This window comes from Prionailurus bengalensis, chromosome D2 (assembly GCF_016509475.1).
Source record: "Prionailurus bengalensis isolate Pbe53 chromosome D2, Fcat_Pben_1.1_paternal_pri, whole genome shotgun sequence".
Lineage (NCBI taxonomy): Eukaryota > Metazoa > Chordata > Mammalia > Carnivora > Felidae > Prionailurus > Prionailurus bengalensis.
The window spans coordinates 27,152,705-27,166,616 of record NC_057351.1 but is presented as its reverse complement, the minus strand read 5'-3'; the positions used below and the strand labels follow the sequence as shown (position 1 = coordinate 27,166,616).

The 13,912-nt window shown below is 35.9% G+C and overlaps 1 protein-coding gene across 2 annotated transcripts in view; it reads left to right on the top strand.

Annotated features, from left to right (window-relative positions):
- Nucleotides 1-13,912, top strand: part of CTNNA3 (catenin alpha 3) — a 1,753,506-nt gene that overhangs the window by 1,384,961 nt on the left and 354,633 nt on the right. For both annotated transcript variants that reach the window (XM_043596448.1, XM_043596447.1), the window contains exon 13: nucleotides 8,618-8,769. In XM_043596448.1, coding sequence (XP_043452383.1) covers nucleotides 8,618-8,769 — 152 coding nt within the window. The remainder of the gene's footprint in view (nucleotides 1-8,617; nucleotides 8,770-13,912) is intronic.

The window sequence follows — 13,912 nt, the reverse complement described above, 5'->3', positions numbered from 1 at the left end:
TTACTGCATTAGCTAAGAAAGAGTGAGAGAGAGAGAGAGAGAGAAGACTCAAAAACCAAAATGAGAAATGGAAGAGAAAACAATACAACAGATAACCACAGAAATACATAGTGTGATAACAGATTACTATAAACAATTATTTACTAACAACTTGGGTAATTCAGAAAAAAAAAGTACATAATTCCTAAAAATGCGTAAGTTACCAAGATTGAATCATGAATTCTGAATCCAAGAAACAGGAAATCTTCTTAGACCAATAACAAGAATGAAAATTGAATTAGGAATCAAAAATCTCCCAGCACAGAAAATCCCAAGACCACATGATTTCATTGGTGAATCCTATTAAACATCAAAAAAAAAAAAATGTTAATGACAGTCTTTATCAAAATCTTACAAATAATGGAATAGAGGGAACACATTCAAAATCATTACTACCCTGATACCAAAGTAATACAAAAACAATACAAGAACAAAAAGTCTGGTTTGTCCCAGATAAGTATTGCTACTCTTACTTTCTTTTGACATTCATTTAAATGATAAATGTTTCTCCAACCTCTCACTTTCAATCTGCAAGTGTCTTTAGGTCTAAAATGAGTCTCCTATAGGTAGCGTATAGATGGGTCTTATTTTTTTGTTTGTTTGTTTTTAAGAAGATAGAAGTTTATTGAATAGGAGCACAGGAGCAGCAGGCAGAATGGCAGAGGAAAGGCTATCTGCTGGGTCTTGTTTTGTTTTGTTTTGTTTTGTTTTTTTAAATCCATTCTGACACCCTTTGTCTTTTAATTGGAGTACTTAGTCCATTTACATATAAAGTAATTTTGATAGATATATATTATTCCCATTTTATTATGTGTTTTGTTGTTATTTCTGGATATTTTCTCTGATCCTTTCTTGTCTTTGTCACTTTTGGTTTCTCTTTTGCACTCAGAGTCCCCTTTAATATTTCTTGCAGGGCTTGTTTAGTGGTCACTAACTCCTTTAGTTTTGTTTGGGAAACTCTTTATCTCTCCTTCTGATCTGAGTGATTGCCTTGCTGTACAGAGTATTCTTGACTGCAGATTTTCCCCATTCAGCACTTTGAATATATCATGCCACTCCCTTCTGCTTGCCAAGTTTTTGTTGAGCTAGCCTTATAGGTCTTCCCTTGTAAGTTAAGGACTTCTTTTGTCTTGCTGATTTTAAGATTTGTTTTTCTTTATCACTATATTTTTCAAATTCAATTACAATAAATCTTGATGTTGACCTGCTTTTGTTGATTTCGATGGGAGTTCTCTGTGCCTCTTGGATTTGAGTGTCTGTTTCCTTACCCAAATTAGGTTTTCAGCTATAATTTCCTCAAATAAACCTGCCCCCTTTACTTTCTCTTCTTCTGGGACTCCTATAATGAGAATGTTATTACTTTTGATTGAGTCACTGATTTCCCTAAGTCTATTCTCGTGTTGTATAATTCTTCTTTCTCTCTTTGGTTCAGCTTCATTATTTCCATTATTTTTCTTGTTTTATTTTGTTTGTTTTTGGTTTTGTTGCTGAGAGAGAGAGTGAGTAGGGTAGGGGCAGACAGCAAAGAGAAAAGGAGAGAATCTTAAGAAGACTCCATGCAGAATGCAGAGACCTACGTGAGGCCTGTGAGATAATGAACTGAGCTGAAATCAAGAGGCAGATGCTCAACTGACTGAGCTACCCAGGCACCCCATTATTTTGTTTTCTGTCATTAATTCATTCCTCTGCTTTTTCCAGCCTGCCATTCATTGCATCAAACCTGTTTCCAATCTTGTTTATTGTATTCTTCTTTGGTTTTTAAAACTTTTTTTTTTATTTCTGTTGTAAGGTTCTCACTGATGTAGTCTATTTTCTCAAACCCAGTGAGCATCCTTACAATTGTTGCTTTAAATTCTCCATCAGGCATGTTACTTATATCTGTTTCATTTAGATCTCTGGCCATGGCCTTACCTTATTCTTTCATTTATGATAAATTCCTCCATCTTGGCATTTTTCAAAGTCTCTGCCTTCTTCTATGTGTTAGAAAATCCAGTTATGTCTCCTGCTCCTGAAAGTATGAAGAAGAGATCATGTAGTGTCCAAGGCCTGGAGCTTCAGGGAGTGTCTCCAGTGTGTGCTGCATGAGTTCAACTATTGTATTTTGGCTGTTTTATCCTTCAGACCAGTCACTGCAGAGGCTCCCTTTGCCTTCTCTGGGCAGTGTTTCATCCCTGGCCTAAATGTGGTGTGTTTGAACTAGGTTTGCTCTAGTCTGCTTATGAAATGAGGCCTGGCACCAACTCCAGCAGAACTGAGACCCTGCAGATTTCTCTGGTTGGGAGATATGTTGTGGGTAGGGGCTTGTGCTGGTCTTCTGAGGGGGGGCCCACCACACTGGGACTGAGGCAAGGTGGACTGAGAAGGGCAGTCCTGACAGAGCACAGGAGGGTGGGACTTCATGTAAGTAGGTTAGGCAACCAGCATTTGGGCTGAAATGCTGTGCTGCCTCCCACAGGTGGCTCTGTGTTTATGCTGAGGAGAGGGAGAGAGAAATGGCACAGGCCAGCTCCCCTGTTCCCAGCGAGGCATCTCTCTAAATGCTGCCTCTCCAAGACACACTAAGAGTGAATAATCTCCCCATTGTGTGTCTCAGACATTCTTTGGATCACAGTTCCATGCTATCTTCCCCTGGGTTGTTTGCCTGCCTTCTCTCCAGGAGCAAGGCAGCGCCCTCCAGGCTCTATCCCAGCCAAGCTCCCTGACCTTTAAAACTCCAGGCTTTAAGTCCTACTGTTAGCAAGAACTCACAAAATTCAGCCGTTTTCATTTTCTAAGCCAATAGCTCTGGGAAAATGTTCTCCTTGTGTGTTCCCTGTCTGCTTCTCTCTCTCTCTCTCTCTCTCTCTCTCTCTCTCTACCTCTCCACCTTCTCTGCACCAGGGCTCCCTCCCTTCCACAGTGCTGTAATCTGTTTCTCACCAGAAACCGCATCTCTGTACTTCTTACCTTTTTTGATATGGGCACTTCTCTGTTTAATTGTGGAATTTGTTCTGTCAGTCTTCCGGCCAATTTCTGGGTTATTTAGGATGATTTGTTAGTTATCTAGTGGTGTTCATTGGACAATACAAGCCTAGGGTCTCCCAACTGGGCCTCCATCTTGGGGAATTCTGATGACTTCTTTGGTTCTGCTTATGTTTACTTAGGAGTTTTATGGTTTCAGGTCTTACATTTAAGTCTTTAATGCATTTGGAGTAAACTTTGTGTATGGTGTAAGAGAGTGGTCTAGCTTCATTCTTTTGCATGTAGGTGTCCAGTTTTCCCAGCATATTTTCCCATGTATATTCTTGGCTCCTTTGTTAGAAATTAATTGATCATATATGTATGAGTTTTTCTGGGCTCTCTATTCTATTCCATTGATCTATTGTCTGTTTTTATGCCAATACCATGCTGTTTTGATGATTATAGCTTTGTATTATAGTTTGAAGTCATGGAATGTGACATCTTCATATTTGTTCCTTTTTCTCAAGATTATTTTGGCTATTCAGGGTCTTTTGTGGTTCCATACAAATTTTAGAAATATTTTTTCTAGTTCTGTGAAAAATGTCATTGAAATGTTGATTGAATTTGCATTGTATCTCTAGATTGTTTTAGATAGTATGTCTATTTTAACAATATTCTTGAAATTCATGAGTTTGGATTATCTTTCCATTTATTTGTGTCATCTTAAATTTCATCAATGTCTTACAGTTGTCAGTGTATAAGCCTTTCACCTCTTTGATTAAATTTATCCCTAGGCATTTTATTCTTTTTGGTGCTATTATAAATAGGGTTGTTTTATTAATTTTTTCTTTCTGCTAGTTCATTATTAACGTGGAGAAATGGAACAGATTTTTGTCTATTGATTTTGTGTCCTATAGCTTTACTAAAATTGATTAGTTTTAACATTTTTGGTGGAGACTTTAGGGTTTCCTACGTATGGTGTCAAGTCATCTTCAAAGAGTGACAATTTTACTTCTTCCTTATGAATTTGGGAGTCTTTTATTTCTTATTCTTCTCTGATTATTTTGGCTAGGATTTTGAATAATATGTTGAGGGAAAGTGGTAAGAGTGGGCATCCATGTCTTATTACTAGTCTTAGAGGAAAAGCTTTCAGCTTTTAATCATTGAGTATGTTTACTGTGGGTTTTTCATATATGAACTTTATTATATTGATGTATGTTTCATCTATACCCATTTTGTGAAGGGTTTTATGATAAGTTTTGAATTTTATCAAATGCTTTTTGTGTATTATTGGAGATGATCTTGATTTTTATTAATGAAATGTGTCCCATAGATATTGAAAATTTTTTAATTTTTTCCATGTTTTTATTTATTTTTGAGACAGAGAGAGACAGAGCATGAGCAGGAGAGAGACAGGGAGACACAGAATCTGAAGCAGGCTCCAGGCTCTGAGCTGTCAGCACAGAGCCTGACACGGGGCTTGAACTCACGGACTGTGAGATCATGACCTGAGCTGAAGTTAGTCGCTCAACCAACTGAGCCACCCAGGCACCCTGATATTGAATTTTTATATTTACATTTATTAATATCAATGTATTTTTTTAATTTATACTTTTCTTTCTTCATTAATTCACTGACTGTTCTTTAGGATGTTGTTTAATATCTACATATTTGTGATTTTTCCAGTTGTCTTTTTGCAATTGAGGAAATTTGAATTTCATATCATGGTGTCAAAGAGTTTATTGATATGATTTCATTCTTCTTAAACTGATTAAAACTTATTTTGTGGCCTAACATGTGATCCATCTTGAAGAATGTTCCGTGTGCATGTAAGAAGAATGTATATCTCCTGCTATTGGATAGAATGTTTGTATATATCTGTTAGGTCCATCTGGTCTAATATGCTGTTTAGCACTGTTTTATTGATTGATTGATTGATTGATTGTCTGGATGATTTATCCATCTATGTAAGTAGGGTTATTAAAGTCCCCTACTATTAATGTATGGCTGTCAATGTCTCCCTTTAAGGTTTTTAATATTTGCTTTATATATTTAGGTGTTCCTTATTGGTGCAGAAATATTTACAAATGTTATATCCTCTTGTTGGACTGACTTTATATAACAGCCATTTATTTATTTATGTATTTATTTATTATTTTTTGTCTTCTATTACAGTTTTTGTTTTGAAGTCTATTTTGACTGATCTAAGTATAGTTACACCAGCTTTCCTTTTGTTTCCATTTGCATAGAATACCTTTTTCCATCCCTTCATTTTTTTTTTTTTTAATTTTTTTTTTTCAACGTTTATTTATTTTTGGGACAGAGAGAGACAGAGCATGAACGGGGGAGGAGCAGAGCGAGAGGGAGACACAGAATGGGAAACAGGCTCCAGGCTCTGAGCCATCAGCCCAGAGCCTGACGCGGGGCTCAAACTCACGGACCGCGAGATCGTGACCTGGCTGAAGTCGGACGCTTAACCGACTGCGCCACCCAGGCGCCCCTCCATCCCTTCATTTTTAGTCTGTTTATCCTTAGGTCTGTTTTTAATCTCTTGTGGGTAGCATGCAGTTGTATTGTTTTCTCATCCTTTTAGCACTCTTTGATTGGAGAATTTATTCCATTAACACTTAAAGTAATTAAGTATGTACTTATTGTAATGTGATTAATTGTTTTCTGGATGTTTTTATAGTTCCTCTTTGTTCCTTTCTTCTCTTGCTCTCTTCCATTGTAGTTTGGTGACTCTCATGTCTTGTTTACATTCCTTACTCTTTGCCTTTAATGTATCTAATATAGGTTTTCGCTTTGTGGTTACCATGAGGTTCGCATATAACAAGCTATATATATATATAAAAGAACCTATACATATATATGTGTGGGTGTGTATATATATGAATCTATTTGGGGTTGATAGAAACTTAGGATGCATTTTAATCCTCTGTGTTTTTACTCCCCCCCACCAACACATTTTATGTTTTTGATATCACAGTTTACATTTTCAAATTTTGTACCTCCCTTAACTAATTACTATAGTTACAGTTAATTTTATTACTTTTGTCTTTTAACTTTCATACTACCTTTATAAATGGTTAATTCACTACCTTTACTAAATATTCACCTTTATCAGCGATAGTTTTACTTTCATATGTTTTCTTGTTATTCGTTAAGTGACCTCTCTTTTCTGCCTCAAGAAGTCCCTTTAACATTTCTTATAATGCCAGTTTAATGGTGAACTCCTTTAGCTTTTGGCTGTCTGGAAAATTCTTTATCTCTCTATCAATTCTGAATGTAAGCCTTTCTGGGTAGATTATTCTTATTTGAAAGCTTTTTCCCTTCAGCACTTTGAATATATCATACTATTTCCTTCTGGCCTGCAATGTTTTTGCTAAAAAATCAGCTGATAGTCACATGGGGATTGCCTTATATATAACAAGTTGTTTCTCTCTTGCTGCTTTAAGATTCTCTCTTAATCTTTAACTTCTGACATTTTACTTATAATGTGTTTGGTGTTGGTCCCTTTGGATTTATATTCTTTGGAATCCTCTGTGCTTCCAGGGCCTGGATATCTCTTTCCTTTCCCAAGATAGGTAAATTTTCTGACATTATTTCTTCAAATTCAATTTCTGCCTGTTTCTCCCTCTCTTTTCCTTCTGGGCCCCCTGTAATGCAAATATTATTCTGCTTGATGTTGTCCCACAGGTCTCTTAAGCTATCTTTACTTTTTTTTTTTCATTTTGTTGCACTTTTGATGTGAGTTCCACTGCCCCATCTTTCAGATTATTGATCCATTCTCGTCCTTCTTCTAATCTACTGGTGAATTCCTCTAATATAATCTTTCAGCTCAGTTATTGTATTCTTTTGCTCTGTGACCTCTTTTTGGTACCTACTTATATGTTTTATGCCTTTGTTGAAGTTTTTATTGTGTTAATTCATTCTTCTTTATCTTTATAAATTTGGTGAACATCACAATTACTTTGAACTCTTTATCATGTACATTATTTATCTCTGTTTCATTAAGGTCTTTTTCTGAGGTTTCATCCTGTTCTTTTGTTTCAAACATATTCCTCTGTTTCCCCATTTTGTTTCACCCTTTGTGTTTGTTTCTATATATCATGTGAAATAGTGTCTTCTCTCAGCACTGAAGCAGTGGCTTTGTGTAGGAGTTCAACTTTGCCCTTGCTTTGGTTGTGTCTTGAACCTTTGTGATTGTCTAAGTAACCTGATTTTGTTGTTGTTTTTGGATTATTTATTCTTGATAGGTTCCAATTTTTGAGGATGTGCCAAGACACATCCTCAGTGTATCAAAAGAGAGTGATCTCAGTCAGCACCTGGTTTCAGCTGATTGGAAGCCAAATCCTTAGGCAGCAGCTTTTAATGTATATACATATACATAATCCTGTGGGACCACAATTGGTCCCTAGCTGACTCCTAGCTGACTTCCACGCTAGGAAATCGAGAGGTGTCCCTTGGTTTACAGTTGCAATATTTGGAGTTCAGATGAGTGTATAAGCTCCTTTCTGGAGGCACCTGTAAGCTTGGGTGAGGCCAAAAGATGCAAATCCCAGGGCTTTTAGTGAACCTATGAAAGAGTGGTTGGGGACAGGGTATATCTGCAGTTTTCACATTGTTGGAGAAGAGTGCTTGGGTGGGCACACCCTTGGCTTTAGTGAGGCTGTGTTTGCCCACACCCCCCTGTGCTAGCAAGCTAGAGAGAGAGAATAAATATGGTATTATCAGCACCTCCATCCCCAGAGAACATACCAACTTGTCCCTGCACCTCTGGCAGATGTCTTAAGATTAACAAGTAAATCTCCTTCACTTATCACCCAGCACCTCTTATCTCTCTAATGTAGATCCTAGGTGTTGAGGTGCCTGATATGGAGCACAAACTCCTTACTCCTTAGGGAGAATCTCTGGATTCAAGAAATTTCCTCCCTATTGTGTGGGTTGGATATTGGGAAGACTGCATCTCTGCCTCTCCTACGTCTCGTGATATGGTCCTTTAATCCATTGTTGTGGAGACAACTGTTAACTTAGTTTTCAGTTCTTTTTCAGTGGGAATTATTCCACATATACCTACAGATTTGGTGCCCATGAGAGAAAGTGAATTCAGGGTCTTCCTATACCACCATCTTGGAACCCCCGCCTTTTGATGAATGGGAAAATATCTTAACAAAAGAAAGTTTATTGTTTTTTTTATTATTTCTATGAGATAGAGTTATTACCTTTAATTACATTTTCCTATATTTAGCAACTCAAGTGATTTCTTTCTTTGAATATCTTCATGTTTATAATTTCAACTGTTAACACACCAATTCTTTTTGGTACTTTCTTGAGGCTTATATTGGATAGGATGAGAAATGATTATATGGTCCCAGGCTGGGTAGAAAAAAAATGACATAAAGGAGAAAGATAATCTTTGAAAATATTTCTATAAAAATGTGGTTTATTGTCTTTGATTCTGTTTACTTTTCAGAGATCCAAAATTATCCTGACAAAATATTTGGTCTCTTTACATTAAAAAATAATTAAAATTCTATTAATCAAATATTTATTTAAAAATATCTCATATTTTTTATGAAACTCCAGAAATCTGAAAATACAAATAGAACAATCTTATCTTTCTTATTAATTTTAACAGCAATTCCTGAGTTTGTAACACAAGTGAATGTTGCCTTGGAAGCCTTAAGTAAAAACTCTTTGGATGTATTTGATGATGATCAATTTGTGGACATCTCAAAGAAGATCTATGATACAATCCACGATATCAGATGTTCAGTCATGATGATTCGGGTAAGTTTGCTTTGCTTCCCATTCAATTATTGTAATGCCCTTCACCATCTGGAATGCTTGGAATGATGGCAAGAAATATTTTATCTCTATTTCATAATGTCAATGCCGAAATCCATTAGAACTTTAGAAATTCGTATGTATCCCTGAAGTCAAATCTACTGTCACAAACAACACTTTCACTATGTATTTGGTTATAACTTATGCAAATGAGCACATTTAACTGCTGTGTGTGCAGAAATGATAGGATTCCTTGTGTGCAGAATTCACTGAGGTGTCACATAGCATGATCAGAAGCCAAGGAAAAATACATAAAATAATTTGCTTTCTTTTCTTGAATGGAAAGGAAAGGATCTTTCTCATTACTGTGTTAAAATTGGTAGGAAAATGCGTCTGTTTAAAACAGGTTGTTTCTGGGGCGCCTGGGTGGCGCAGTCGGTTAAGCGTCCGACTTCAGCCAGGTCACGATCTCGCGGTCCGGGAGTTCGAGCCCCGCGTCGGGCTCTGGGCTGATGGCTCAGAACCTGGAGCCTGTTTCCGATTCTGTGTCTCCCTCTCTCTCTGCCCCTCCCCCGTTCATGCTCTGTCTCTCTCTGTCCCAAAAATAAATAAACGTTGAAAAAAAAAAAAAAAAATTAAAAAAAAAAAAAAAAAATAAAACAGGTTGTTTCTATGGTCAAACCCTCTCATACTAGATTATAGATTCAGAATATTCTGTAAGAAATCTCACTTGGTAAAAAAAAAAAAAAAAAAAAAAAAAAGAAATCTCACTTGGAGCTGCCAGGAACAATAAACACATGAACTGTCCCAATCTAGGAGTTGTCTGTTTGGGGAAATATATGCCATCTTATTAAGGGCAAAAATGAGTTGTTTATCGTGGGCATACTGCATACACAGAGGCCAGGATTATTTATTTGGTTTTACTCAAATATTAATGTGGAGTATTTTTTAAATTTTTATTTAAAAAACAGTGGAGGTTTTCTGGAAAATGCAAATGTAAAGATACAGGGGTACTTTATCTTAGGATGGATTCACATGGAGGCAGACCATGAGGTAAGGATTTGTGTTACTATTAGTCTATTTAGGAGAAAGTAAGACAGAAAAAAATAAGGCAGGGAGGGGAAGTAAACCAGCAAGATGTAATTATGCATCACTACTGGCAACTAGGGCTCGATCTTGCTGGGAACTCTGGGTGATAGTACTGAATACACCTCAGAATTATCTTACCCGAGGTGAACGAAACCCAATTTATCTACCTATTCATCCTTGGTTAAAGGCTACCTCTCCTCAGAGGTGTTACAAAAACCTCCAGCATGGGTCAGTCAAGCTCTTGTGCCCCCAAAAAGCAACCCTTAGGCAGTGTGGCAGGTGCTTGCACAAAAAGGAGTCAGTAGGGATGGTGAGTGTAATTTGTTAAGTATTAATATAATTTAATTTGAAAGCCTCTAGATTTAACTGTTATTGAAACTATAAATGTACAATAGAAGTGCTGAAGAGATACAGGCAGAGCACCAACAGTATCTGGCAGGTCTGAATGTCATAGTTAGGTTACACTGAGCAGTCTGTAAAAGTGGAGTTGTTTGGGAATCTTTTAAGGGAAACGGCCAACAGAAGTTGAAGACACTGGCAGGGCAGATGGATGCTTATGAAAGAAATTCTAAGAGAAAAGCAGAGGTGTCAAGATATAGGATCCAGCACGTCAGAGCATGGCAAAACCTGAAAGCGAGCCAATCATACATATAAAAGAGAAAGCCAGGAAGTATTTGTTTATATGTGATCGTGAACCGTGGTATTGTGCCAGTACTATGTCTAAGCTGCAAAGTACCTTTATCAAATATTTTCTTCCAAAAAGGATTTTAAATCTTTCCCATGTAGACTAGTGGGCTGGTGGACTGGTAATAACCCAAAGGGGGGAAGATGGGTAGAACCAGAAAAGAAACGTTGAGTGAAGACACATGAGTTTCAGGCAATGGTCTTTCCAGAGTGAAACACCTGCATTTTCAGTATCCTTGAGTGGATATGTGAGAAGTTTAAACCAATGAAATAGCATAGGTGAACCAGCGTAGGAAATACATTTTTTCCCCTGAAAAAACTATCTACGGATGAAAAAAGTCTTGTAATTTCTCCCATTCGTATGTTTTAGTATTTAATAATTTCCTTCTTATCAAAATAGCTTACTTATAGCAAGTCAAAGTATCTCGCTATTATTTCTATATATCCCTCATACGGACCAAGCAGTCCTCTGTTGGGCAAGAGAGCAATTTATTGGAATTATTTAACAGCCTTAGAGGGCTGTAATTTTTCCCTATAGTCATCTCTTTTTCAAAGTACATACTTCAATTTATTTTAATTTTTCCTCACAGGAATAATTCAGTATTTTGTGTTCTTTACTAGTCCTTATTTAACTTTTCAACAAACTTCTCAAATGAGACTATCAAAAAGCATACTCTAATTAGGGCCTGTCCAAAATCAAATGAAGTGGAAGACTTGTTTGTATGTTATTGCTAATAATACAGCCAACTGCTGTGAACTTACTTTTCTTCTCTTAAATATCATGATTATTGGATAGACAATAATTTCCTTTTATTTTTATTTTTTACCCTGTTATTGCCTACATATTCCTTCTCTGTTTTGATTTGATATGTTTTCTCAGGTCATAAATCTCATACCAGATTTAAACTTTATTACATTTCTAAATGATTTTTCATATAATTTATCAGTTTGCTTTTAAATTTGGTTGTGACTGTACCTAATTAGCCTCAGTTAGAAACATGAGATTGTAATCTAAATTCCTTCATCTAGATTACTAATAAAAATATTGGATTATATTGGACATTCATCTGACTGCAATCTCTAGTAGCTAGCTCCAGTTAAGGATCTTAGTGTTAAGAGACCTTAGAATCTGATGTTCCATCCAACTAAGAACATATTGGCAAGTGTGTGGTTTGTAAGGATGTTTTCTGAATTTTGAGGTAGATATATTCTTCCTTCAAACACACATTATGGGCGAATAAAATAAAACAGATAAAGAACAGAGCTGCTGTTCTTGAAACCATGAAGGAGAGTCCAGAGGCTCAGCATCTCTGGGCTTGCGTGTCCAGTTTCTTAGGTAATTTCTAGGGAAACTTCTACAGAACTACAAGGATTCCTTGGAGGATGATCCATAAACCTCTGTACTTAACTGCTAATTGGATTATAGATTGAAAGTAGAAGTCTAACTCAGATACAATTAATAAAATCTATAATATTTTTTTTCCTTTGAAGACTATCCCTTTGTCATAGAAGATAATAAAATTGATCTGGTGTAATCTTCTCTTAATAAGGTCAAATTTAATGCTGACCAATATCCTGACCTTACAACTACAAAGCATTTGATGCTTTCTTCAAAGTAACTAAAGAATGTCAACATTAAGGCAAGTTCAAGGAGGACTAGGCTATGGTCCTGTGAGTGTTACAGACTACTGTCCTATGTCAGAATTTCCAGAGTGCTTTCAGTGCCCTTCAAGCTGCTTATTAATAAAATACTAAAAACAAAACAAAGAAAACAAAAAAAAAATGCTAAAAAATTTCAGTGCTTGAAATTTTTATGTGGTTTTATAAAAAATATGATTATATCTGTCTGTAACTTTTGGGGGGGGTGAATAAATGTGTTAGCAAGTGTTCAGAATATTTTTAAAAATTCTAAGAGAAAATGCTGTGACATTTAATATTGCTATCTCCACTGGATTCAGTTTGTGGACAAATAAATTTATGGAATCTCATTCTTAACAACCTCAGAGAATAGGGAATATTAAATATTTTTCTTTGAGGTTTAATATCTATGTATAAGTTTTATAGTTATTAAGAGTTCATATGATAAGATTAAAGCAAGTCACAAATCTCTCTAACCCTCAGTTTTCTTCCTTTGTAAAATAAACTGTATTAAATCTACTTCAAAATATTTTTATGCTGACAAAATGAGCTAATAGAAATGAAGTACTTAGTAAACAGTAGTGTCTTATAAAAAAATAGTTCCTATTGCTATTACTATTGTGAATAATGCTAGTACTACTGAAGCTACTTATTACTTATTTTATTTTTTAATTTTTTTTACATTTCATTCATTTTTGAGACAGAGAGAGAGAGAGAGACAGAGAGAGAGAGAGAGAGAGAGAGAGCACAAGTGGAGAAGAGGCAGAGAGAGAGAGGAAGACACAAAATCCAAAGCAGGCTCCAGGCTCTGAGCTGTCAGCACAGAGCCCGACGCAGGGCTTGAACTCACAAACTGTGAGATCATGACCTGAGCTGAAGTCAGATGCTTAACTGACTGAGCCTCCCAGGCGCCCCAATTATTTTTTTATATGTTGAAGAATGTTATCTATAGAAGTTATAGAAATGTGCCCATGGGCCAACTTGAAGCCAAAGCCCAAAAGTACCTTAAAAGGTAAAGTTCTAAACAAATAATTATGTTTTTATTCAAGATACTGTTTTACATAAGAGACTTAATGTGTATGTGAATTATAGATTATTTAATGCAAATTGTGCTTTTGAGCCTATATGACTTTAAGCTGGCATTATAATTCTATATATTGTTTTTATTAACTTCTTGAAATGTGCAAGAAGGACTCTTGATGGTTCATTTTTTAGGGAAATGTGCTTAACCAGAAATAGGTAAAAATCTTAAAGGACAAGATAATTAAATTGTGAGAAACATGGGTGGCTAGTAGTGAAATACCATCAAAAAGAGGAAAAGATTCAGCAAAAATTCAGCCTTTGAACAGGTATGCAGAATGTGGGCTTCACATATTTTGTTTGTGAATTTTCGTATGTGACTTATCAAAAGCACGTAGGAAATACAGAGACGCTTTCCAAACCAAATGTGAAGATTTTCAGGACCATCACTAAGTTTAGATTTTCTGTGTTAGTTGTCCAACTTCATATTTCAGAGAATAAGAACAAATTTTGGAGATATCACTTGATTGAAGTTTATTTTTTGAAGAAACAAAGGAAAATAAAGTAAATCAAAAAACCATTTATGTGGCCCAGTTTACATGAACCATTTTTACATGAATAATTTACATGGCTTCTAAAATTGGAACACAGTTCAATATATAACTTCAGTTTATATAGCCAGAAAACCCCCTTTTTTTTCTGATTCTACTGTACC